Source organism: Pleurodeles waltl, chromosome 11, assembly GCF_031143425.1.
Source record: "Pleurodeles waltl isolate 20211129_DDA chromosome 11, aPleWal1.hap1.20221129, whole genome shotgun sequence".
Taxonomy (NCBI): Eukaryota; Metazoa; Chordata; class Amphibia; order Caudata; family Salamandridae; genus Pleurodeles; species Pleurodeles waltl.
Window position 1 is genome coordinate 703,769,024 of NC_090450.1, and position 26,423 is coordinate 703,795,446.

The window sequence follows — 26,423 nt, forward strand, 5'->3', positions numbered from 1 at the left end:
ATGGGATTGCTGATCATTAAGACATTTTTTCTCATTGCATTATTATTGCCCTCCTTGTCCAAGACATGCAAGTGCTTTTAGTCCAGCCACTGTGTACCACATTTGTCTCTGAAAACTGGAGCTTTGGAGTCTAGCACCTTTACTACAAAAAAAGGTATTACCCTTCCATTTGGGGCAATCAATTAGTCTCCCGGCAACACCTCTCAAGGGAAGAAAAGAGGCTTTATCATTTGGTTCCAAAAAGTTATCTTCGTTTTTAAAAGGATTGGACTAAGAAGTATAAGGTAGACGACAAGCTTTTTCTTGGATTTGCCATTGCTAAGAAAGGAAGCCAGTTCAGAAACAAACATTTTCCAGATGGATCACCCTGTGCATAAAATGTGTTATGGCCTGGCCAAGAAGGAGCTCACTGAGGTCTTTCTGGCTCGTTCCAACAAACGTGGCTGGCACTACCACACTGGCAAGTTGTGTCCTGACTGAGCATCTGCCAGACTTTCAATCAACAGGTGTGACATTCCGAAAAAGTGCTCCTTGTAGAATCTTGCTGAGTGTACCCAAAGACCTTTATTTATTTTCTATGTTATTTTTTTGATAGGATGAGTGTAAGTGGCTTCGAAATGACCTGTGGTTAGGATGCAAGTAGTTTATTGTATGTCAGTTTGCACTATCCATAGTAGGGTTAACAAAAGAGTGTTAACTTGCACGAGAAAATCACCCCGTAAGTCCACAATTTGAAGTTTTAGTCAACATGTTTGTCTACCTGCCCGCAAGGGGTCTACAGCATTGCTCCTGACCTATGTTTATACTGTACCTTAATCTAACTAATTGGTCCTCTATTATATTTGTTTAAAGCATAAAACGGTAGGACCATTATTCATATGTGCACATCATTTGTCACATCTATGTGATAAAAGGTTACAATGAACCTGACTTGTATGATTTACTGTAGGACCTGTATGATATATGTAGCATGCCCACGCTTTTCTGTCTCATCTCTGTACATTTGCTGGGAAAAGAATGTGTTAGGGAAACCAAATATTCATATCATTACCTTTGGGCACAGCAAACCCATGCTAAAAGTCAAACATGGCGATTTTTTTCAGGAGGAGCCACACAAAAGTGACATTTCATTGTAGGTTTAAAAGCAGAACAAACACATTTAGCTGTAGCCACATACATGCCTATTTTGAGCATGAATGGTCTGCCTATGCTTATCCTATCCTTATGATTCTAGGACCCAAAGGGAACAAGGCACTGTTTTTCACATACTCAAATTCTTTGGGGCACCCAGGCTTCCGTTTTAGAACATGAAAATGTCTACAGTGACCTGCTAATTGATGCAAATAAACACAAATACCTAGAGCATCTCAGGGATTCACCAGCCTTTCGCCTAGGCATTCAGGGTGCTTGTCCTTGGCTGTGTTTGCATCACTGTATTTATAGTCTCTGTATAGAGAGGGAGAACCAGCCATTGTTCTGAACACCAATGCAACCTTTATGAGCGCATCCAACCATGCTGCATGATGTCAGCCTGTTGCATCATGCAGCAGTGTGTCTGTGTGTGGACATTTACCACAAAAACATCAAGAGTGCATACTATATGGTACCAGTGCCATCTTGTATGTATTCAGGAACCAAATTACCAAGTTCCTTCATTTTATGAATAGAATGTCTGGTAGTACTTAGTGGCAATTTTAATGTGTAATAAGAAATCTGAGGATGCGCTCAGGTGATATACTCGGAGCTATATTTAGGTTATGACTACACTCACGCTGAGGTGTACATGGGTGTACTTGTTTTTAAAACTATGATTACAGCATGGTACATCAAGTTAGCTAACCCGTGGTGTTTGTTAATAAAAAAAAATAATGGTTACTACTGGAGATTCCAGATTATATCAGTCTTGTGAGCATTCTCATTTTTTGTACCAGGAGTGACTATAGTATATCATTATTAATGCCATATTGGTGGGACTTTAGCATGAATACTCACCTCTGTTCATTCTCAGAAAGTCTTCCACAAATGTTTGGATGATTTTCCACAAATGCACGACCAACGATACCAACTGGATGAGACAACTGCCTCAAGCTTAACACAGACAAGATGGAAGTCCTGACCTTCAGCAGCAATAACTTCTCCTGGGACTCCTGGTGGCTCACCCAACTGGAGCTCACTCCAACCCCAGTTGAGCACGCCAGAAACCTCAGCATCATCCTTGACACCAACCTTATCATGAGGTTCAAAGTCAACGCTGTATCATAATGCTGCAGCAAGGCTTGTCCTTGATCTTCCTTGTCGCACCCCTATCAGCCCCCACCTCCAAGTCCTCAACAAGATCCCGATACACAAGAGATGCCAGTTCAAGCTCTTCACCTATGCGTATAAGGCCTTTCACGACTCCAGACCCATCTACATCAACCATCGCTTAAGACTTCACAAACCCACCAGACATCTCCGCTCTGCCTCCCTTCTGCTGGCTCACACCTCCTGCATACGTTGCAGCAGAACAGGAGGACGCTTCTTCTCCTACCTCGCAGCCAGGGCCTGGAATGGCCTATCCCTGCACCTCGGGAGCCCCTCCTACACTATAGGAATTCCAAGTGAGACTGAAAACCTGGCCCTTTGACTTAAACTGAAACTCTGGGCGATGCTAGCACTTGAATACCCTCACGGTTGACAAGTCATACTCTTCAAGCCTACTGATTGATTTCTTGATTTATTTTTAATGATTACAATAAAACTCAGGTTAAACCATTGGCATCTTGGACTTTTTCCACAAAAGGGACCGTTTAGTATTAATGCTTTGGCAACAAATGGTTTAGTCCTGGCCTCTTGCTATACCTCTATAAAAAAATTATTGTCCAGAGGTTTAATTTTTGATGTGTGTTGTTGTATCATTAGAGAAGTAATTGAGCTTGGTTAGACATTGCTAATCTGGACCACATTTTTAAAAACAGTGGATGTGTTGCAGTGATGATGTAATCGTTCAGGAACCATGAGACCTATATTCCTCATTTTAGTGTCAAAGCGTAAGTTTGGGGGAGGGGTCAAGTAGTCTTATAGAGACAGAAAATAACTTCTCAGAGCAACCCTACTTCCATTTTCCAAAATGGCAGCTCTATAATGTGTTTTAGCCATCATATTGGTAATTTATTTTATTACTGTTTTTATTTCCTGTTTTCTTTTGATTCAGATTTGTAAACATGAGCAAAGCAGGTGGTAGCAGAGGGTCTTTACCTCCTGACAGAGTGTTGCTAATTACAAAATCTGAGGACTCATTTAACAAAGAAAAATGTGTCATATGCCAAACTACTCCGAAAGGAAAGCTAACATCAATTGCAGCTTGACAGAAGAAAGTTCAAGATGCTGCAGAAATACTGCAAGATGAAGTTCACAAAAGACTGAAACTGATGGGTGAAGAGGATCACATTTTTTAGCATTGTAACAACAAGTGCTATAAGTTGTATACAATGGGAAAAAGCCTAGATTTTTTTTTCAAAAATGGCAGAAAACAATGAATCGCAACAAGAATCTGAGTCTTCTGAGAAAGTGACGACAGCCAAACCCAGTGCCCATCCAAACTGATCAGAAAGCGGAGGATCTTCAATGTGTTATCTGAGGTTTAACCAGAACAAGGGCCAAATGGATTGATGAAAGAACGAAGTACAGTGTGTGTGAGTCTCAAAGGAGAAACATGTTTTTATCTGTAGGTAGCTTCTTCCTTAATGAAGTTTTCTGCCGAGTAGCTGATCTAAACAGCGAGGTGAATGTATGTGCAGTGGATTGGTACGTCCACCCGACCTGCTTGCGTTTATATATTCAAATGTACAATGAGCTCCCAGCAGCAGCGTAACCATCAGCCTTCAGTTAAGTTTGCACTCTTTGAAAAAGAAAATTAAGTTTTAAAGCCACTGTTGAGTGCTGGCTATGGGTTTACACTCAGTGAGATCAGCAAAATAATGGTCATTATTGATGAAACTGTATTGATCCATAATAATGAAATTAAGATTTTTTGGGTGAGAATGTACAATGGTCAAATTTGTTTTTGTCAGTCTAACAAAAATAATGGGCCACTTATGGTATTCTCAGCTGATTTGTCTCCTGAAGTTCTCGCTGCCAAAATAAGATCACAGAATGTATTAAAATCACCTGGGACCATTTTAACAAACATCCTGAAAGATTTAGATTGTTGACTTAATGTCAAATTTTGTGAAGCCCCAGAGCCCTGCAAATCATGGGAGTCAACAAGAATGCCTGATGTTGTCTTAACATTTTTTACATCATTGTTTAATTTCAACAAAGCAAAACTTTTACAAACTTAAGTTCTTGAGTTCGGAGCAGAAGCCGACAACATTGATGATGACTTTGAAGATGTAAGCAAAGAATTGAAGACAAATCCATGAACCGACAGGCTTATGCTGTACAAATGTGCTGTCTTTTCCAAATCATGTTTTATTAATTACATCACGGCAACAACAAAAAACTCTGCTACACATGATGACTGCAAACGCAATCTGAGACAAGTGCAAAAGTAGAGAACTAATCAGTTCAATACATAGAATGGGTGTATCAACAAGTTATAATGACATAGCACAGAGCAGGAACAAGTTAGCAGCTCATGCTGTAAAATCTTATGAATCCAACAGCACACCACTTCCAAGTCACTTTACCAGGAATGGATTTACAAAAGCTGCTCTTGATAATTTTGATTTTGAAGACATCTCTTCTTTGTCTGGAACATCCAGCACACATGATACTGTCATGGTGCTTTTTCAATACTCTACCAATGAAGTAGCTGCTGGAAAAAAAGCTATCTCACATGTTGGCATAAACAAACAAAGTTGCAAACCTATAACCCAAAGTGCCTCGCAAACGTGAAAAATCACTACAAGCCATCCATACTTATCTGTGTACCAGAACGTTTCAAAGTGGCTGAGGACATAGATCTTCTTCTACTTGATGCTGTGGTTCACAAAGATGATTTAACTGAATTTATCATATCCCTTATTCAGTGCGCACCGAAGGATGAAGAAAAGCCAGTTCCCCTGTGGGCTGGAATTCATGCTCCGATCTCCCAGAATACTGTACTACTGAAGAAGGTTGGGCTTTAACAGTAATACATCTCCAGTCACAAAATATGCTACAGTATGCACAGCTCTTAAAGTTTTTTAATAATGTGCATGCTCAGCTTGAAGAACAGACTATCCTGCTAATTTTCTGCGATGGTGTTTTTATGTTTTTTTAAAATTGTAGCTGACATTTTTATGAGCGATCCTGTAGAATTTGATGATCTTTATCCAATGATGGGCCTTTTCCACATGACAAAAGTTGTGTTTTGGTGTGCAGGAAGTTATCTCAGTGAATGTGGCACAGACAATGCACTTGAGGCTGAATTCTTTGAAAGCAAAGCTGTCCAGTCAGTATTCAGCGGAACTCATTAAGTCAGTTTGTTACACGGTAAGCTCATCATATCTGAGGGTTTAGAAACATTGGGTTGGATTGCCTTCTGAAACAAGCATGACAAATTAGGTTTTGCATATCTTATCTCAGAAGTGAACATGGCACAGGGTGCGCTTCAGTCAAAGAACAAAATGCAAAGCTAGGCAATGTTCAATACACTCAGTTCAAAATCAGAAAACCTGAAAAACAAGTTGGTAGAGTTTGTCAAAGAATGTGAAGAAAAATCAGACCTTTGCAAGTTCTGGGGAAATGTTTTACACATGATAGCTCTAGTGAAAAACTTGGTACGTGCTGATCGTGAAGATGATTGCGAGCCGCACGTGAAGACTGTGGAGTCACTGATTACTGTGTTTCACAAACTTGGTTGCACAAACTACCTGAGAAATGGGTCTTGGTATTTGGAAAGAGTGAAGAAGCTAGAGGTGGAAAACCCGTACCTCTACAGAAAATTAATCCAAAGACATTTTGTGGTGAAAGAGAGGGAAGGTTCAGTGCTAAGGCTCCAGATATAAAACTGGAACAGACTATTCAGAGATCACAGATAAGCTCCAAGCGAATTGTTGGTCAGAAACATAAAAGTGAATATGTTTCTCAACAGCCGTTAGTTTACCATGAAGTCCTTTCTATTTGCAGTGTTTTCAGAGAGATGACAAATTCAACATTAATGGACTATCGTGAAACTGTTCCTCACCATGAACTTGTGGGAAAGAGAGGGCAACGTTTTAATAAACATGTTGACAGCCTTCATTTCATGCAGCAACAAGGAAACCCTTTTGAAATGTCTGAGCCTGTGCGCGACTACACAGTGTCGTGACCAAACAATATGTGGCTAGCAATATAAAGACACATCTACTAGATGTCCTGGAACATGGATCAAAACTATATGCAGAACTGATGCAGGAGAGATTTGTATTGAAAGAGAAAAAGCTGCATGACATTATCACTGAAGCTAAACTTCCACGCTTTAATTGCCATAGTGAGAGTTACGTCCAACCAGCCACTACAAACCAGGTTACAAAAAATGAATTTTTGCAAGCACACAGAAAGATGGATGTAGCAAAAGAAAGGGGTGAACTTATCAAGGACATTCTGTTGCATGATCTTCCAACAAACACATTATGTGATGGAGATGCTGTAACCAAACCAGTGAAGCACAAACTCGTACAAGAGCTCAGAAAAAACTTTCCCCTGAAGAATTTCAGTTCGAAAAGGTGTTCTCATTGAAAACTGCTGTTGTTGTGAACTGTTTGTCACAATTGCAAATGGTCAAGATTTCATCCATGCAAAACTTTGTATTGGTCTTTCAGACTGCTCTACAGATATCAAAGTCAGTGTGTATCTTGCAAGAACTGGACATTGTCTTTGACAGTTATCTTGAACTATCTGTCAAAGAATCAAATTGTCTACAAGTGCCACAATTTACCTTGCCTGCATCAAAAAGTTGACACCTGTGTAACTTGATAAATTCTGGTCATCAACATCGAACAAGATGACCTTGGAAATGTGAACCCGCCAACACATTGCTGATGCTTCATTGAACACTGAATGGCCAATTATTGCTAGTGGAATGATTGTCAATGAGGAGTTGGTGCCTGCAGAGAGATTTTCAAAAGGTATGGGCCATATTGTTCAAGAACTTAACAGAAAATTGGAGGATGCTGACCTTCATGTTGTGCCACATGTTGAGAGGGCTGTTCGAAATGGTTCCAAACAAGTCATTGTATTGTGAAATGACAAAGATGTTATTATTGTGCTACTTAGATTTGTTGCAATGTTCATAAATCAAGGATTGTCAGAGTTATGGATACGTTAAGGAATATGCGAGAAAAGACATGTAACCCTGCTTCATATTCTTTACAAGAAACTTGACCCAGAGATTCCCAGTGTTCCTATCATGGCACACATTCTTACTGGTAATGACACTATGAGCAAAATTGGAACAAAGCTTGGAGCTTTAACAGCTGAACCTTTGAAGTTTCTAAAAGGATTTGCTGAGACAGAAGAAAGTGACTTTAAAGATGTAGAAAAATACCTTGTGCGTGTGTGGAAAACAAGTTCTGACTGTCACACATTTGACATTCTTCGGAACAGTGGGTTCAAGACATCAGTCCCACTAAGTGACCTTCCACTGATGTCATATTCTGTGCGTGGACACATTAAAAGCACATTCTACTTGATCAGAAGATGTGTAAATGTTTTGGATCATGCATATGTTGAGACAGATCTGTGTGAATTTAGTTGAGAAGATATTGATGGGGTGCCAAAATCTACAAATTGTCTAAAGCCTCTACCCACAGAACTTACGCATACATGTACTTTGAAAACCTGTGCTACAAAAAGATGTCCCTGTTCATATGCTCTTCTCAAATATTCAACATTCTGCAGTGGGTACCGGGAGCGATTGTTGATACAACTAAATAAAGTGAACTATGAAAATGTGTTTACAGCATGAGTGCTAAACATTTTTTTCATATTCAGATCTTAAACATTGTTTGGTGTACACATAAAAGGATTCAAAACATTATTTGTTTCATTTCTATGGATGTCTCTTCTTCCTCTATTATAGCTGCCGTTTTGGAAAAAAGGGGAAAGGGTTGCTCTGAGGGGTTATTTTCTGTCTTTTTAAGTCTACTTGACCCCCAAAACCTATGTTTTGACACCAACATGAAGTATATAGGTCTCATGGATCCTGAAATATTACATCATCGCTGCAACACATCTGCCATTTTAAAAAATGTTGTCCAGAAAAATTTGCCCGTATCATCAATGTCTACCCAAGCTAAATCACTTCTTTAATAAACCAAAAACACAAATCAAAAATGAAAATCTCTGGACATCAATTTTTTACACAGGCATATCAGGGGGCCAGAATTAGTGCTTCTATATATGTTTATCTTGGTCTTTATGTCTATATAGTCAATCCGATATACTTTAGTTGGCATGGACAGGTAATTATATAAATTGCATAGTCTTATTGCAATTATTATGTTTTCCTATTTGCCATTGATGTCGCAAGCTTAACTCCAACTTTTTGATATGGGCGTCCAGAGGACAGATATTACAGTAGTCACATAGCAAATGATAAGTGACAGGTGGCAAGCCACAATTTTCAATTATAGGCTATGGAACAGGTTATTTTAGGGATGGTGTGGACAAGGTTGTTCTTTAGGTTGTGACCTCTTTTAAAAACAAACAGAGATGTTTCTAATATTAAGCGCCAGTACCCAGTAAACCCCAGCTCCTTTCTATAATTTTTTGCCCATTGTTCGAAAGTGGGGAAAACGTTGTTACACAGATAATCCTCTCATTGTTAGGTTTTATGTTAGTTTCTTAGAATGACTCACAGTGATGGTTTTTGGCTCTTTTTTTGCTCTGTTGGGATATTTTTGTCTTTTAGCTTCATTGAAAAGTTGTTTTGTTTGTGCATCAAAAGGATTGATTTCACTACAGTTTCTCCGTGGGTGTAAATATTGGCAATATGTGAGGTTTTCAAGTGGTGCCAGAGGACAGAAGCGTGTCAAATATCAGAAGGTTATTATGATCAGTATGTTTTAAAAAGATTCTGTCTATTAGTTCCCCTTCATTCCCTATTATTCTCAGATCTGAAAAGGAAACTTCTGTTTCAGAAACAATTTATGTGAACCTTGGAAGCGGATCCTTTACATTTGTCCATTAAAAAACATGTTCACTAAATGATTATGGCTTTCCCATATGGAAAAAAATATATAATCATTATATCGTCACCATAATTTTATTGATGTCTTATATGGTTTGGCATGTAGAGGCTGGCCAAACAGTCTGCAAAAGTACTCCCCACGGGTATGCCCAGACATTTGTCCCATGCTCACTACACCACTGGTTTCAAGCTAGCTTGGCTGATGAGGGGTGATACCCCAAAACCGGTCCCAGGATGCTTGTTTTCCAGTCCCGGGAGGGACTGCCCTAGCAGTTCGGGCTGGACTGTTCCCATGGGGAGCAAGGTCAAGGCTAATTTGCATATGGCTGGGTGAAACAGGGATGGCGTGGTGAGCAAAATAACAATGGATAAAACCATTGAATGTTTGACAATGTTCAGCATTCCACCCATCATCTTTTTGTGTTGCATCTAAACCTACCATCTACACCAAGCTGCTGTTATCTTTTCTCTGCAAAAGAAATTTCTTCAGAAACCTGATCATGGTTGTTGCAGATAGAATGCAGGTGACCACCCCCAAGTCTGTTCCTCAAGGCAATCCCATGTAGTATGTATGCTAACAACTGCTAGTGCCTCAGCACATTGTGTTTAAACCCAAAAGATGTGCCATAGGCTGGCTTAGCTTATAGAACATTGAAAAGAAGTAAGCTAAGAAAAGATCAAAAGAGGCTGGGGAGGGAACATCTGGGACAAAAATGCTCAATGCAAGATAAACAATTCCAGAAGACATTGGGGAAAAAAGTGAAGACAGTACTTACCTGTGAGCCGGGGGATGATCTCATAGTGCATGTGTACAGCTTTGTGCTTTAGGCCCTGCATGGGTTTGGTTTAGCAGCTTTCTTTTATTAGTTTTGTAAAAAAAAAAAAAAAAAAAAAACATACACTGAATAGCTCACACCCCGCCCCTTCCGACATGGCACCATACAGTTCCGCACAAGTGACATAGGTACATGATTGACATTAGTCAGAGCAATCAGTAACAGGGCACCTAAGCCCCAGCCCCTGAATCCTCTCCCAGGCGGCCGTCCACTTCCCCCACACTCTCTCGTATTTGGCCGGGCACACTCTCGCCTCGTACACAAGTTTTTCTCGCTGGGCACACCAGTCCACTCCTCAGCGCCACTTCGTATGCGTCGGCGCCTCCTCCGCCTTCCAGCCAGCTACAATATCTCTTTTGGCAACCCGGCAAGCCACCCCCAAAAAGGTCCGCCTGCTCTACTGGACCCCACTCCTTCTATTACCCCCAATAAAAGCGGCAACGGGCCGTCTCCACCTCCACCTGCAAGACTCTGGAGATTTCAGTCACCACCGCCCGCCAGTAGGAAGCTATGTTTGGGCAGGTCCACACCACATGGTAAAAGTCAGCGTCGGGGCCGGCGCAACGGGGACAATCTGCGTGGGGCTGGAGGCCTGCCTCATATAACTTGGTGGGCGTGAGATAGCCCGTGTGTAAGTAGTATGCCTGCACCACACGAAGACGGGTGGTCATAGTCAATGTTCTAGGGGCCATCAGTGCATCTCTTCAGTCCTCATCCTCTAAGGGGGCCAACCATACCTCCCACGGCTGTCGGAGTTTGTCCAGCATCTGAGTTGGGTTAGTGACCAGGGAGCAGTAGATCTGCGACACTCCCCCTTTACCCAGGCCGCCCTTCAGCGCCTTGGCCTCCATGGGACTAAATTTAGGGAGGACCATGCCAGTCTGGACGTGTACGTTCAACGCGTGCCGGAGCTGTAGGTATTTATGGAATTGGGTTTTGTTGAGTGAATATTGCTGCTGAAGCTCCTCAAAGGACCACATGTGCGACCCCACCCCAGACATCCCCCAACTTTGAGATGCCTCTAAGGTCCCATTTTTTTAAATCCCTCTAAAGCAGAGACCTCCTCCAGCCACACCCTCCCCCCCCACCACAGCGGGGTCTGTTAGGTAAGACAGCGCCACCAACCCGTCACCCTCTGCGCCTCCGTCCAACCCATCAGCACCACCCTGGTCACCTATGGAATTGTGCGAGGCAAGGGGTTACCGTATAGCACCCCAAGTAAGCCAGAGAAGCCCATCGTCAGGAGTTCTAGCTGGTATGCAGGGTCAGACCAGCCCCCCCATCCAGTCGTTTATCACCAGTAGATGCATTGCTAGATAATAAAGGTAAATGTTGGACATCCCCAAACCTCCTTCATACACATCTCTTTGACAGGTGCTGAGTGCCAGCCGGGGCCAGGTGCCATACCATAGAAATTGTCGTGCTGTAGCATCTATCTCCTTAAACCACCACCTAGGCATGGGGTAGGGGTAGTTCTGGAGCAGGTAGAGGAACCTGGGCAATACCCTCATTTTATAGAGAGCTATCCTGCCCAATATGTTGAGGGGCAGGGTCTGCTATCCCTGGAGGTCACTCTTGACTTTTCGAGTGAGTGGCAAAACATTAAGGGCCTGATTACAACTTTGGAGGAGGGTGTTAATCTGTCCCAAAAGTGACGAATATACCACCCGCCGTATTACGAGTCCATTATATCCTATGGAACTTGTAATACGGCAGGTGGAATATCCGTCACATTTGGGACGGATTAACACCCTCCTCCAAAGTTGTAATCAGGCCCTATGTGCCCAGGCCAGTTCAGGCAGCAGAGCCACAGTTACTCCCAGATACCGGAAGCTGTTACGCCTGATAGGGATCGCATGTTGGCAGTTGAAGCAGTCCCTTGCGGAGTGCAGTAACACCAGCAGAGATTTACCGGGATTGAGTATCAGCCCGGAGGCCTCTGAAAACAGTCCCAAGATTTGTCATCTGCGTAAAGCGCCACCCGGTCCTCCCGCCCAGCGGGCCAAGACCAACCGTCAATCAAGGGGTCCTCCCTTATAAGCTTCGTCAGAGGTTCCATCGCTAACGCGAAGAGGAGCAGGGACAAAGGGCACCCCTGACGGTCCCCCCAACAGATAGGGAACGGGTCCGACACAACCCCGTTCACCTGCACCCGCGCCGTCGGGTTAGAATAAACGAGTTTCACTAGGCCACGAAATTTGGGACCAATCCCGGTGCTCAACAGACTCTGGAAACCAGTGCCGGCATAAAGAGGAGGTCTATTCTGGCAAGAGTGTGGAGCGCTGCCGAGTTCTAGGGTGCCATATTTGCCACACATCACAAAGAACAAGGCCCTCGGCCCAGAGGCCCAGTCCAGACGCCCGGTAGGAACGACTCACGGACAGAGGACCAGAGATATCCAGCGTTGGATTTATGACTGAGTTGAAGTCCCCTCCCAGCAAGGTCAGACCCGGAGGGAGCCCTGCCAACACGTCCCGGAGAGCAAGCAAGAAGCTCTCAAACGCTCCAGGAGGAGCACAGGCACTCAGGATATTAACTGGCTGCCCCCCGAGCATGCCGGACACCACTGCGTAGCGCCCCTGTGGATCCAACTGGGTAGCGGTTATCACTATGGGCAAGGAGCGATGCAGCAGGACAGCCACCTCTCTGGAGCCCCTAGAAAAACCTGCGTCGTAGACCCTGTCGTATCTTGCCCCACCCCCTCGCGCAAGCATAGGGCAATGAATACTAAGTAAATGGGTCTGGTGGAGGAGGACCATGGACGGGGCATATCTGCGGAGGGCACTAAAAACCGTGGACCACTTAATTTTATCATTCCGTGAAAGTATCTGCATCAGGGGATGGTGCGCGTGTAGGGAACTAGCAAGGATATATGCAGCATGCCTGCCCTTGAGCCCGGATGTGACCACCTAAAAGAAGAAAGGTTAAAATAACTGCAAATCAACCACAGTAGAACATAGAATTGCTGCAGTGTTAGTAACTCTCCTCCTCACAACAGTCCCCCACCCCATACTTCCACCCCTGAAGCATCTGTTGCCCATAAACCCAACCAAAACCCTGAACACAGAGAGACTGTCATTGGTGTGGAGTGGTGGACCCCTCCATTTAGTCGGAAATCTGCAATACAGCCACCTCTTCACCGCACCCAGTGTCAAAGAGGAAGATCTCTTCCCAGGATTTCCCCGGCTGCAGGAAGTCTAAGCGTAATGCTCTTCAGGAGAGCGAGGGAGTTTGGTTGAGGTGGGCCTCCTCCACAGCCCGTGCAGGCCTCTTCTCCTCTGGGGTGTCTGAGGAGGCCTCCCCCTCAGAAGAGGGGAGCCCCGACCACGGGTCCCCAGCCGACGGGCTGCCCGGACCACTTTGTTTCCTTTGTCGGGACCGGGTGCGTCTGCCTCGGAATCACCCCCAAACACCCTCCACGCACCTTGCCCTCTGGCCAAGGATCGTTGTTCAGGGGAGAGGCCGCCTGGCCTCACGACTTACCTCCTCACCCAAACAACCCTGTGGCCCCAGCCTCTCCTCCACTCCCTCGCCTGGGCAAACGAGCGCCTGTCCAAGCGGCCCGATGTAGCCGTTACCGCGCAAGGATCACTGCTCCCCGGCTGCTCGCCGCATGCTTGCACCAAGCTGGTCCTCATAGGCGGGGCCCGATTCTCTGCCCTGCAGGCTCCGCTCTCCCTTGCAGGGAAGGGGGACAACCGGCCTCACGGGGCCCGCACACCACTCCACAGTAGGCACCTGGACCACTCCCGCTCAGGCTCAGCCGAAGGCCGGAGCCCGCCCCTCCAGGCCACACCGCCGGCTCTTCTGCCACATGGGCACCTCCGCGCCACCCGCGCCGGCCCAACCGGCAGCGGCTCCACCACCGGCGAGGTGCGCCCACAATGCCGCCAGCCGCCCCGGATATTGGCCCGCTGCTGCACCTCCGCACTCCAGGCCCCGGCCACCTCACATCTCCGCACGTGGGGGGCAGGCCACACCCCCAGGGCCTGGATCCAGCCGCGGCTTAATTCCCTGAAGGCAGCCCAGGCCTCAACCGAAGGCCGGAGCCGCCCCTCCAGGCCGCACCGCCGGCTTTTCTGCCCCACGGGCTCCTCCGCGTTTCTGCGGCTCTCACCGGTCTCACGCCGCACGGCGAGGCACCCCCACCAGCCTTGCAACCTGGCAGGGGCACATTGGGTGCGGGATGGTCGGGGCTTCTACCGGCGGATTACGGAGAGGTCCGGAGCACTCTTAGAGTGCGACCGCCATCTTGACGCCCAAAGCCACGCCCCCAGTTTAGCAGCTTGTAATGAGGCATTTCTAGTCGAGCTCTAGGTAACAGATACCACAAGTTTCCTATTATGAGAGCAGGGACACAGCTGTACCGGGTACATTTCCTCATTACTAGTCAAAAAAATGCATCTCTAAATTTTTGTGCAACATTTAAGACAGTGACCAAAATGTCCTCCACTTCCAGGTTCTACAGCTTTAAATCAAAGATGCCAAAGATTTGGTATAACCCACTGTATCTGATCTGCTTCCTCCCAGCAACACCACCTGCCAGCAGTACACTTCTGAGAGACCAAGTAAGGGTGGAGCAACCTTAAGAACATTCACCCTTTTTCCTTCCAACTTTTATGTTAGATTTACCAAAGTCTTCGTCTTAGCATGGCCTGATTGTGGCAGTGCTCTTTATTTGGGTATGCCTGATGCACTGTTTAATGTGCTTAGGTTTGCATAAAATGTGTTTGGTATGTGATCGGAGAAAATAAGACCGTGTGTGTCAAGCCCCCCTTCAGCACTACTGGCTATTAAAGCAGCAACAGATTCATTTTATGTATTACCCACCAGACATTCAACCACACTGGTCTTTCCTTCCCACTGGTGAAATTAAAAGCATATGCATATTTCCGTGGTTACGACGCAGCACAGGATGGTAGCTGTACCTCGATTTGAAAAGACTTAGTGGGTCATTTAGACCCCAGAGGGTTGTCCGCCAAGGCCCTCGGCAAAGACTGAGGCCTTACCTCTTATTGCCTCTTGGCACGCCACCTGCTTTATTTTTAGTTAACCATGCCTCAGCTTTTTATTCTGACAAAAGCACTCCCACAGGTATGGCAGTTGCATTTTTGCCGTAAGTAGTACTAAAGTCCACTTCTCTTCACATGGCAGACCGAGGCAGAGGAGTGTGCACTTCTCAACACACGAAGAGCAGTGACCATGTGCCAGACACAATGCCACCTTTGATAGAAAGCTTACAGAGGCTTTCCCACTAGTTAGCGCCCCCACCACTAAACTGCATTGCCACCTTAGCTTTGTGGAGGGGCTTTATCGATTTTGCCCTCTCTTTGTGGAATGCCTTGCCAATTCCTATTTAGATGCTACCCAACACTGGCTTTCAGGGAAGCTTTTAATATCACAGTATTTGCAAATTAATGTCTGGCTCGAAGATCTAGGGTTATGCCTCTAACACCAAGAATTCTGTAGAACATATTCACTTTAAAATTGCTTAAATTATACATTATAGTTTAATACTAAGGAACATAGGCCAGATAGCAGGGAGAATCTGAGAGACACAGCTTTAGCAGCAAATAATTGAACATACTTAAAATCCTAAAGCTTGATTACACGGTATGACTTTCACACGTTCCTGATTTTGATATCTTGGGGGGCAATTGTCTTTGAACAGACTTAAAAAGTGGAGAATAATGTTGTCTGAAACGTAATTGCTCACTGAGCAATCAAGAACTGTAAATAAAGACTGGATGACTCCAAGCAGATTAGAAACCCTAGGGTTGTTTCCTATGGTACATATGAAAAGTAAAGGCAGATACATTGTCCAGGATTTAACTCCCAAGAGGAACGGCTATCACAGTATTACAAAATACTGAAAAAACTCTGGCTCTTTCCTGCTTTTTACATTCACTGGCGTCGTCCTCCCCTAGTGAAGTTATCTCTGTCGCTGTTTCTAAAATATATGTATTTTAGTTTTACCAATATTAACCACACTTTCCATATGTGTTAAATAATCAGTCAATCATCAATACTTTTATTACAGATACATGAAAATTTATCATTAAAGTCACATTACAAAGCCACACATTTCATCAACATGATTCTTATCTTCTTTTCAAACTTAAACTTTTCCTAGTCACTCATACCTACATCTCACTTTGACCTAGAAAACAGTTGTGATAGCTGTTCAAAAGCTGGAATTGATGAGAAATATGAGGGTGAAAGAGTGATGGTTATCTTATCCCATTTAAACCCACTTAGATCAAGTAACAGTGCACTTTAAGCGTCTTTTAAAAGCCCTTTGACGAATTCCTCACAATATATTGACACTGATATCTATAATATCACCTATATTGCATCTGAAGTAATTCCTACACTAAAATGATGTCTGCAAAATCAGTCACAAGTTTGGAAAAACTGTAACTGCACAGCAGAACTGTCAGAATTCTCACCCGGCTGACGACCCATTCTTGCCATCACTACCTACAGATATAAATGTAAATATAGAAGGGTGCTATGAACTCACACCACCATTTAATGCACAGTAAATGTGTCCCATTCTTTGATTTAATATAGTCCATAAAAACTGATATAAGATATGGTTGATCCTAACTCTTTAATCTACCTACAACATTCTGTATCTATATTAGCACACAAGCACACAAAATTTGTGATTGTGCAAATGTCCTGCAAATACCCTCAATAAGCCACCACCTCAACATCATTTGTGCTCACGGTACAAGTACCTTTTGTTGAATTATTGCAATTGTTTTCCATATCCAAATGGAATTTGGGCATGAATAACTAAGAGTGTTGGTATGAAAACATGTGAAGAATCAAGTTTAGAAACTGTCATATTTTGCTACATAATTTTATTGATAAACTCTTAGGTGTTGCCTTTTGGCTGTTTGTTGGGATCGGCAAGGAACTCACCATCTTGCTCAACACCTCTATCACCACCACAACATTTCCTGACACCTGGAAGGACCACGAAGTCAGACCACTACTCAAAAAAACCTTTGCTTACCCTAGTGAACCCAAAAAACTATCGGCCAATCTCCCTGCTCCCATTCACAGTGAAGGTACGTGAAAAGATCATCAACAAGCAACTCATGATATACCTGGAGCAGAACCAGCTACTCAGTGCCTCCCAGTCCGGCTTCCGCAGCAATCACAGCACCTGATCGCAGCCACCGACAATATCCGAACACTCTTCAAACAAGGAGAAGCAACAGCTTTGATCCTCCTCGACCTCTCAGTAGTCTTCGACACAGTATCCCACCACATGCTGGTCGAAAGACTCCACAACATTAACATCCAAGGGGATGCGCTCTGATGGATCACCTCCTTCCTCACCGGAAGAACCCAGCCTTTCAACTCTGAACCCAAGGAGATAACCTGAGGTGTACCACAGGGCTCATCCTTCAGCCCCACGTTCTTCAATGCATTTATGACTCCACTGGCCAACATCATCAGATCCCACAGTCTCAACATAATTTCCTAGGCACTCAACACCCAACTCATCCTCTCACTCACCGACGACCCCTCCACCTTCAGAACCAACTTCCACAGATGCATGACAAGTGTTGCTAACTGGATGAAGAATAACTGCCTGCAGCTGAACACAGAGAAGACAGAAGTACTGATCCTTGGCAATAGCAGCAACACATGGAAAAACTACTGGTGGCCATCAGATCTGGGATTTGCACCCACTCTCTTTGACCATGCCAGAAACCTCGAATCATCATTGACGACAAGCTCACCAAGAAATCACAGATCATCACCGTCTCCTTCACCTGCTTCTTCATGCATGCTACATAAGTTCTTCAAGTGGCTACCCACACACACGAGACGCACCGTGACACAGGACCTCATTACCAGCCGATTAGACTACGGCAACGCCATCTACATAGGAATCACTGCACACCTACAGAGACTTAAGACCATACACAACGGCGCAGCCAGACTCATCCTCAGCCTTCCCAGATGAACCGACATCCCACTTCACCTCAGGCAACTCCACTGGCTCCCCGTACAAAAGAGATGCCAATTCAAGCTGCTGCCCCAGGTACTTAAAGCTCTACACAACCAAGGACTCGCGTACACTAACCACTGCCTGAACATCCACCTACCATTGAGAAGACTATACTCTACCTCCCTTGCACTTGCCCATACGCCCTGCATCTACTGAAACAGAAATGGAGGACGCGTCTTCTCCCATATCGCAGCAAAAACCTGGAACAACCGCCCCACTCACCTTTAGAACATCACCTCATTTCCGGAATTCCAAATGGCCCTTAAGACCTGGCTGTTTGACTAAGCCTCCGAGACCTGCAAGCGCCTGGAGACCCCATAGGGTGATTAGCTGCGCTTTATAAATCCTGATTGATTGAAATCCTGATTGTTGTCGAAAGACCTCTTGTTTAGCATACAAAAAACTTAATAGGTTTGTAATAGCCCATTCCTTACCATTGGTTGGTTCGTTGACAATGTAATTTGCTTGCTTCGTGTACATTGGCTTTTTATCCTCTTTTGTTTATCCCTCCCCAGGACCATAGCTGAGTTACTGTCCTTTTTAACAGGTGCCTTGCATCCTTTCACTGCACACATTCAGGGAACTACGTTTTTCCTTTATCATTCAGCACGCCATGAGAGTGCATGTGTTTTCTTGCCAGCTATCTCCCTCGTGTGCAGATTCCACCTTCAAATGCCCACATCCTGCATGTGCCATCTTGCTATCCTGCTTCCCTCCAGCTCATTCATTGTTCCCCCAACTCTGCTCTTTTTGCTTTTTTATTTCTTCTCCCCATTGAGCCAAGTTCGGCCTTAGCTCCGCACTCTCTTTCCATTGTTCCCTCCTCCTTTCCTTTCCATTGTTCCCTGACGGCCCACTTCGCCTTAAATATGCATTTATTTCATGGTTAAATGTACTATTCTTGGAGTGGTAAATAAAAAAAATGATGGCATGTATATGGTGACACCTACATGCCTACATGCACATACGTCATCTATGCCCCTTCAGGACTGGTCTAACCATATGAGAAACAGAAAACTCTCCATAAATTGTAGATTAGGGGGCTGTTGTCAGTGGTGAAAGGGTGGAGGTATCATGAGCTGTACAGCCTAGTAAACAGCCCTGTATGAACACATACATAATTTGTGCCCCCTCCACCTGCATCTTTATAGAGGTGGTCTGACTAATCCACTCACTTTGTACACCATGGGGAATGGTATTAACACATTTTCCATGGCTGCTTTTAGCCCCCACTCCATCAGTGCACACCCTCTGTGGCCAAATGAAGACCTTTTTGGATAAAAAAAAACTGATAAAGCAAAATTTTGGCTCATTGGTGGAAAAATACAAGAAACTACAAGAGTGCTGCAATTTCAGCGTGCCCCCAGAAGAGATAAAGTGTGAAAATTGAACTTTATTAGACCGAGCTAAGTGAAGGCAGTGCACAGTTTTACCGTGTATATATGAATTTCTATTCCCCATGGACCTATTTTGGCAGTAGTCATCAGGAATTTCATGTCTTTTTAACTGTTTTGAATTGCATTGTTTGAGAGAAGATGAAGATGGATGTGGGGGCTCGTGGTGGAACGTGGCTGCAAATGTGGTTCGGAGAGATGAACAGTAATATCTGTGGGGGGGATATGATCGCACAGAGATGGTGATATCTCCAACAGGACTGATGTAAATGCCTCTGCACAGCAGAGAGGGTTTTGTGCGCACTAGATGTGTTAGGACAGCTCTGAACGTTTTTTAAACATAAGTAGTTGACTTGGTGTAGATGGAATGGTGCCCTAAGTCAAGACACTGATGTCTCTATGCTCACCTGTATTCTGTGCTTTTCTCTGTGTCTGCCACGCCACAGATTAACTTGAATAAGAATGTTGAATACTGGTGGAATGCTATCCTGGAAGGCGAGGAGAAGATAGATATTGAAAAGATCAACAAAGAGCGCTCCATGGCAGCGATCGATGATGAGGAGCATGCTGTGCTTGACCGACTCAGCTATGACTACCACCAGAAACTGCAAGGAAAGCCTCAAAGCCACGAGCTGGTAGGTACTTTGCTATCTGTAAGTGGATGATCTGCAACAAGGAAATATCCTCTCCAACAGGCTTCAATTTTGAGCTGTGGGCATGCTCTTCAAATGAGATATAATTACAGGAGAGGTATGGAGTTGGGAGTGTCATTGATTTAGACATGGCTGGCAAGAGTTAGGAATTTGCCTGCTTGTAACGCTTTCAGTTCATCAAAATGGCAACGTAGCAAAAGTGACATCACTCAACCTTTGAATCCTGATGCCATTACATAATTGACCCTAAGTTTTGTTGGTAAGGGACGTGCCAGGGGTATCAAAGAATAAGCCAAGGTTAGAAGCTTCTGCCTCAGACTATCCCTAATTTACTTTTAAGGTGGCCTGAGAAGGCTAAAGAGGTTACTAGGAGGTCAGATCAGATTTGAGATGCACTGAAAAGCTGTATGTATGGTTTCTGGTACTAAAGTAGCAAAGGACAATGCATGTCTGGGCAGAAAATAGTTTCCAGATGGGTGCTGTAAAGGGAATGCATAAGAGTGAAAGACAGAGGGGGATCCCTGTGGTAGAACAGCAGGTGTCATGCCCACGTGCAAAGGTTGAAACATGAGACCCTATTGTTGGTCTCAGATGCTGTGGTCTAATTTGTTTGCGCACCAAAGGATGGAGTAGTTTTGTCTGGCAGGGGCATACTTGTAATTATCTTCTCTGCCATAGGCAGAACAGGCCCACAGTGACGCTTGTGGCAGGCAGCCCAGCTCTAACATCACTTGTCTGATTTGGTGCCACTGTCCCTGGCATCCTTGCTCTGCCGCCTCCTCCCAGATTTTATTTTTCTTCACAATCGTACTTCGAGTCCCTTGCAGTCAAAAATAAGAAGCATATTCAGTAACAAACAAAAAAAGAGCAGTAGTGAATGAACCTCAGTCCTCTTACTGAGCAACATACACACCTCTGCCAATGTCCCTCAGTCCTGCCCTGAAACATTTGCCTGCTATTCCAGAACTGCGATTTACATAAACCCCTCCTCTGCCCTCAAGTTCTTACCTGCAACACCCATTATTCATTTACTCTGACTCCCAGCCCTGCCGATCCATTACTGGAGTCTATGCACAGCCCTGCCAGTGGACCTTAGTCATGGTGTGTTGCACCTCTTGCCTTTGCATTTCTGTGCCCTACAGATTACTGTAACCTACGAAGATGCTCTGCTGATGTCTGGGGTGACTTGTATGTCATGGGTTCAAAATCTAGCAAGCCAACTATGTCTGTCATCTTTGCGATAGCAATAAATTGAGCATGTAAGCTTTTATTTACAGTGATTAGAAATGTCAAAACAGCCTTATTAAGTATTCTATAAAGACAAGTTAATAAACATGTATCATGTATTGAAAACTATACCAATACACCTCACTATTTCACTTCTAGTGCTATTCTGCTGCAGGGACTCTTATAGTTCTGCCAGTTTGTCTTACTGCTGATCTACCATACTCCCTGATTGTAGGAAGTTGGCTCTGTATATACTATTTCAAAGTAAGAGATAGTGTGCACTGAGTCCAAGGGTTTCCCTTAGCGGTAAGATAATGGCAAAAAGAGATAATTCTAATGCTCTATTTTGTGGTAGTGTGGTCGAGCAGTAGGCTTATCAGAGGGTAGTGTTAAGCATTTGTTGTACACACACAGGCAATAAATGAGGAACACACACTCAAAGACAAATTCCAAGCCAATAGGTTTATATATATATATATATAGAGAGAGAGAAAAATATATTTTCTTAGTTTATTTTAAGAACCACAGGTTCAAGATTTACAAGTAATACTTTAAATGAAAGGTATTGCACTCAGGTATTCTAGGAACTTTGAATAATCACAATAGCAGGTACAGTTTTGACAACAATGGCAATAAGCTATTTTAAAAGTGGACACTGTGCAAAAATCAACAGTTCCTGGGGGAGGTAAGTAAATGTTAAGTTCACAGGTAAGTAAAACACTCACAGGGTTCAAAGTTGGGTCCAAGGTAGCCCACCGTTGGGGGTTCAAGGCAACCCCAAAGTTACCACACCAGCAGCTCAGGGCCGGTCAGGTGCAGAGGTCAAAGTGGTTCCCAAAACACATAGGCTTCAATGGAAATAGGGGTGCCCCGGTTCCAGTCTTGCCAGCAGGTAAGTACCCGCGTCTTCGGAGGGCAGACCAGGGGGGTTTTGTAGGGCACCATGGGGGACACAAGCAGGCACAGAAAGTACACCCTCAGCGGCACAGGGGCGGCCGGGTGCAGAGTGCAAACAGACGTTGGGTTTCAGATAGGAATCAATGGGGAGACCCGGGGGTCTCTTCAACGATGCAGGCAGGCACAGAAGGAGCTGGGGGTCTCTCCTGCACTGGAGTTCGGATCCTTCAGGTCCTGGGGGCTGTGGGTGCAGTGCTGGTTCCAGCAGGCCCTTGAAGCAGGCAGTCGCGGTCAGGGGGAGCCTCTGGATTTCCTCTGCAGGCGTCGCTGTGGGGTTCAGGGGGGTCAACTCTGGCTACTCACGGGCTCGCAGTCGCCGAGGAGCCCTCCCTGTAGTGTTAGTTTTCCGCAGCTCGAGCCGGGGGCATCGGGAGCAGAGTGGAAAGTCTCACGCTTCCGGCGGGAAACGTGTGGTCTTTAAAAGTTGCTTCTTTGTTGCAAAGAGTTGCAGTTTGTTGAACAGGGCCGCTGTTCTCGGGAGCTTCTTGGTACCAGTTACAAGGGACTTACCTGGGTGCCAGGGTTGTGCCAATTGTGGAGACAAAGGTACAGTTTAGGGAAAGAACACTGGTGCTGGGGCCTGGTTAGCAGGGTCCCAGCACACTTTCAAATCATAACTTGGCATCAGCAAAGGCAAAAAGTCAGGGGGTAACCATGCCAAGGAGGCTTTTCCTTACACAACCCTCTTCAGGTGGACCAGGTGATACTGCCAGCTGGAGCTAAAGACAGCAATATCATCAAGATAAGCTGCACTAAAGGACTCCAAGCCAGCAAGGACTTGATTCACCAACCTTGGCAGGGGCATTCTTTAAGCCAAAGGGCATCACAGTAAACTGATATTTTGTGCCCATCAGGTGTAGAGAATGCTGTCTTTTCTTTTGCTCCTGGTGCCATTTTTATTTGCCAGTACCCCGCTGTCAAGTCAAAGGTACTCAAGTATTTGGCAGCACCCAATTTATCAATTAACTCATCTGCCCTTGGAATGGGATGGACATCTGTCTTGGTGACAGAATTAAGTCCTCTGTAGTCCACAAAAAAACTTGTCTCTCTCTTACCATCTTTTGTGTGAGGTTTGGGGACTAAGACCACTGGGCTAGCCCAGGGGCTGTCAGAGTGCTCAATGACTCCCAATTCCAGCATCTTGTGGATTTCCACGTTGATGCTTTCCTTAACTTGGTCAGACTGTCTAAAGATGTTGTTTTTGACAGGCATGCTGTCTCCTGTGTCCACATCATGGGTACACAGGTGTGTCTGACCAGGGGTTAGGGAAAAGAGCTCAGCAACCTGTTGTAGGACTTTACTACAGTCAGCTTGCTGTTGGCCAGAGAGGGTATCTGAATAGACCACTCCATCTATTGAGCCATCTTTAGGGTCAGTGTAGAGGAGATCAGGGAGAGGTTCACTCTCAGCTTCCTGGTCCTCATCTGTAACCATTAACATGTTTACATCTGCACTGTCATGAAAGAGTTTGAGGCGGTTCACATGGATCACCCTTTTGGGGGTCCTGCTAGTTCCTAGGTCTACCAGGTAGGTGACCTGACTTTCTCTCTAGCACTGGGTAAGGGCCACTCCATCTGTCCTGAAGTGCCCTGGGAGCCACAGGCTCCAGAACCCAGACTTTCTGCCCTGGCTGAAACTCAACCATAGCAGCCTTTTGGTCATACCACATCTTCTGGAGTTGTTGGCTGGCCTCAAGGTTTTTACTTGCCTTTTCCATGTACTCTGCCATCCTGAACGTAGGCCTAGTACATAGTCCACTATATCTTGCTTAGGCTCATGAAGAGGTCTCTCCCAGCCTTCTTTCTTAAGAGCTAGTGGTCCCCTTACAGGATGGCCAAACAGAAGTTCAAAGGGGGAAAACCCTTCTCCCTTCTGAGGCACCTCTCTGTAGGCGAAAAGCAGACATGGCAAGAGGACATCCCATCTCCTTTTGAGCTTTTCAGGGAGCCCCATGATCATGCCCTTCAGTGTCTTGTTGAATCTTTCCACAAGACCATTGGTTTGTGGATGGTATGGTGTGGTGAACTTGTAAGTCACCCCACACTTATTCCACATGTGTTTAAGGTATGCTGACATGAAGTTGGTACCTCTGTCAGAAACCACCACCTTAGGAAATCCCACTCTGGTAAAGATACCAATGGGTGCTTTGGCTACTGCAGGGGCAGTAGTGGACCTAAGGGGAATTGCTTCAGGGTACCTAGTAGCATGATCCACTACTACTAGGATATACTGGTTCCCTGAGGCTGTGGGAGGTTAAAGTGGACCCACTATGTCCACACCCACTCTTTCAAAGGGGACCCCCACCACTGGAAGTGGAATGAGGGGGGCCTTTGGGTGTCCACCTGTCTTACCACTGGCTTGACAGGTGGCACAGGAGACAAAACTCCTTTACTTTCTGGGACATGTTGGGCCAATAAAAATGGTTAACTAACCTTTCCCAAGTCTTGGTTTGTCCCAAATGCCCAGCAAGTGGAATATCATGAGCTAAGGTCAGAATGAACTTCCTAAACTCCTGAGGCACTACCACTCTCCTAGTGGCACCAGGTTTGGGATCTCGTGCCTCAGTGTAAAGGAGTCCATCTTCCCAATAGACCCTGTGTGTTCCACTGATTTTTCATTTTGTTTCCTCAGCAGCTTGCTGCCTAAGGCCTTCAAGAGAGGGACAGGTTTCTTGCCCCTTACACAGCTGTTCCCTTGTGGGTCCCCCTGTGCCTAAGAGTTCAACCTGATAAGGTTCCAACTCCATGGGCTCAGTTCCCTCAGAGGGCAGAACTTCTTCCTGGTAAGAGGGGTTCTTTTTCTTTTGCTGTGTTGAAGCTGGTTTCCCAGTCTTCTTTCCTTTTCTCTTGGAGGGTTGGGCCATTCTTCCAGGCTCCAACACCTCTTTTTCCCCCTGAGCCTTGCACTGTGCCCTTGTCTTGACACACACCAGTTCAGGGATACCCAGCATGGCTGCATGGGTTTTGAGTTCTACCTTAGCCCATGCTGAGGACTCCAGGTCATTTCCAAGCAAACAGTCTACTGGGATAGCAGAGGATACTACCACCTGTTTCAGGCCAGTGACCCCTCCCCATTCTAAAGTTACCATAGCCATGGAATGTACTTTAGTCTGATTGTCAGTGTTGGTGACTGGATAAGTTTGTCCAGTCAGGTATTGTCCTGGGGAAACCAGCTTGTCTGTCACCATGGTGACACTGGAACCTGTATCCCTCAGGGCTTCTACACTAGTCCCATTAATCAAGAGTTGTTGCCTGTATTTTTGCATATTAGGGGGCCAGGCAGCTAGTGTGGCTAAGTCCGCCCCACCCTCAGAAACTAATGTAGCTTAAGTGTGGACCCTGATTTACTCTGGGCACACTGTTGATCCCACCTGAAGACTGGCTATTCCAGTGCTAACTGGAGTAGTAGTAGAAGTGGAACCTTTCTTGGGACAGGTCTTGTCTCCAGTTTGGTGTCCCTGCTGATTACAGCTACAACACCAGGCCTTTTTGGGATCAAAGTTTTTACCCTTGTACCCAAATGAGGATTGTGAAGAGGCTTTGGACCCTCCCTCCTGAGCAGGTTTTTGGGGCCCTGTAGAAGACTCTTTACTTTTACTCTTGGATGTCTCAACACTCTTCCCCTGGGGAGTCTTTCTGACCCCTTTCTTTTGGTCACCCCCTGTGGAAGTCTTGGTCACCCTAGTCTTGACCCAAAGGTCTGCCTTCTTTCCCAATTCCTGGGGAGAAATTGGTCCTAGGTCTACCAGATGCTGATGCAGTTTATCATTGAAACAATTACTTAAAAGGTGTTCTTTCATAAACAGATTGTACAGCCCAACATAATCATTTACACCACTGCCATTAATCCAACCATCCAGTATTTTGACTGAGAAGTCAACAAAATCAACCCAGGTCTGGCTTGAGGATTTTTGAGCCCCCCTGAACCTAATCCTGTGCTCCTCAGTTGAGAATCCAAAGCCCTCAATCAGGGTAGCCTTCATGAGGTCATAGGATTCTGCATCTTTTCCAGAGAGTGTGAGGAGTCTATCCCTACACTTTCCAGTGAACATTTCCCAAAGGAGAGCACCCCAGTGAGATTTGTTTACTTTTCTGGCTGCACAAGCCCTCTCAAAAGCTGTGAACCATTTGGTGATGTCATCACCATCTTCATATTTTGTTACAATCCCTTTGGGGATTTTTAGCAAGC

The 26,423-nt window shown here is 45.1% G+C and overlaps 1 protein-coding gene across 2 annotated transcripts in view; it reads left to right on the forward strand.

Annotated features, from left to right (window-relative positions):
• The window catches only part of NUDCD3 (NudC domain containing 3), a 204,566-nt gene that overhangs the window by 133,265 nt on the left and 44,878 nt on the right, over positions 1–26,423 (forward strand). For both annotated transcript variants that reach the window (XM_069214287.1, XM_069214286.1), the window contains one exon: positions 19,845–20,033. In XM_069214287.1, coding sequence (XP_069070388.1) covers positions 19,845–20,033 — 189 coding nt within the window. The remainder of the gene's footprint in view (positions 1–19,844; positions 20,034–26,423) is intronic.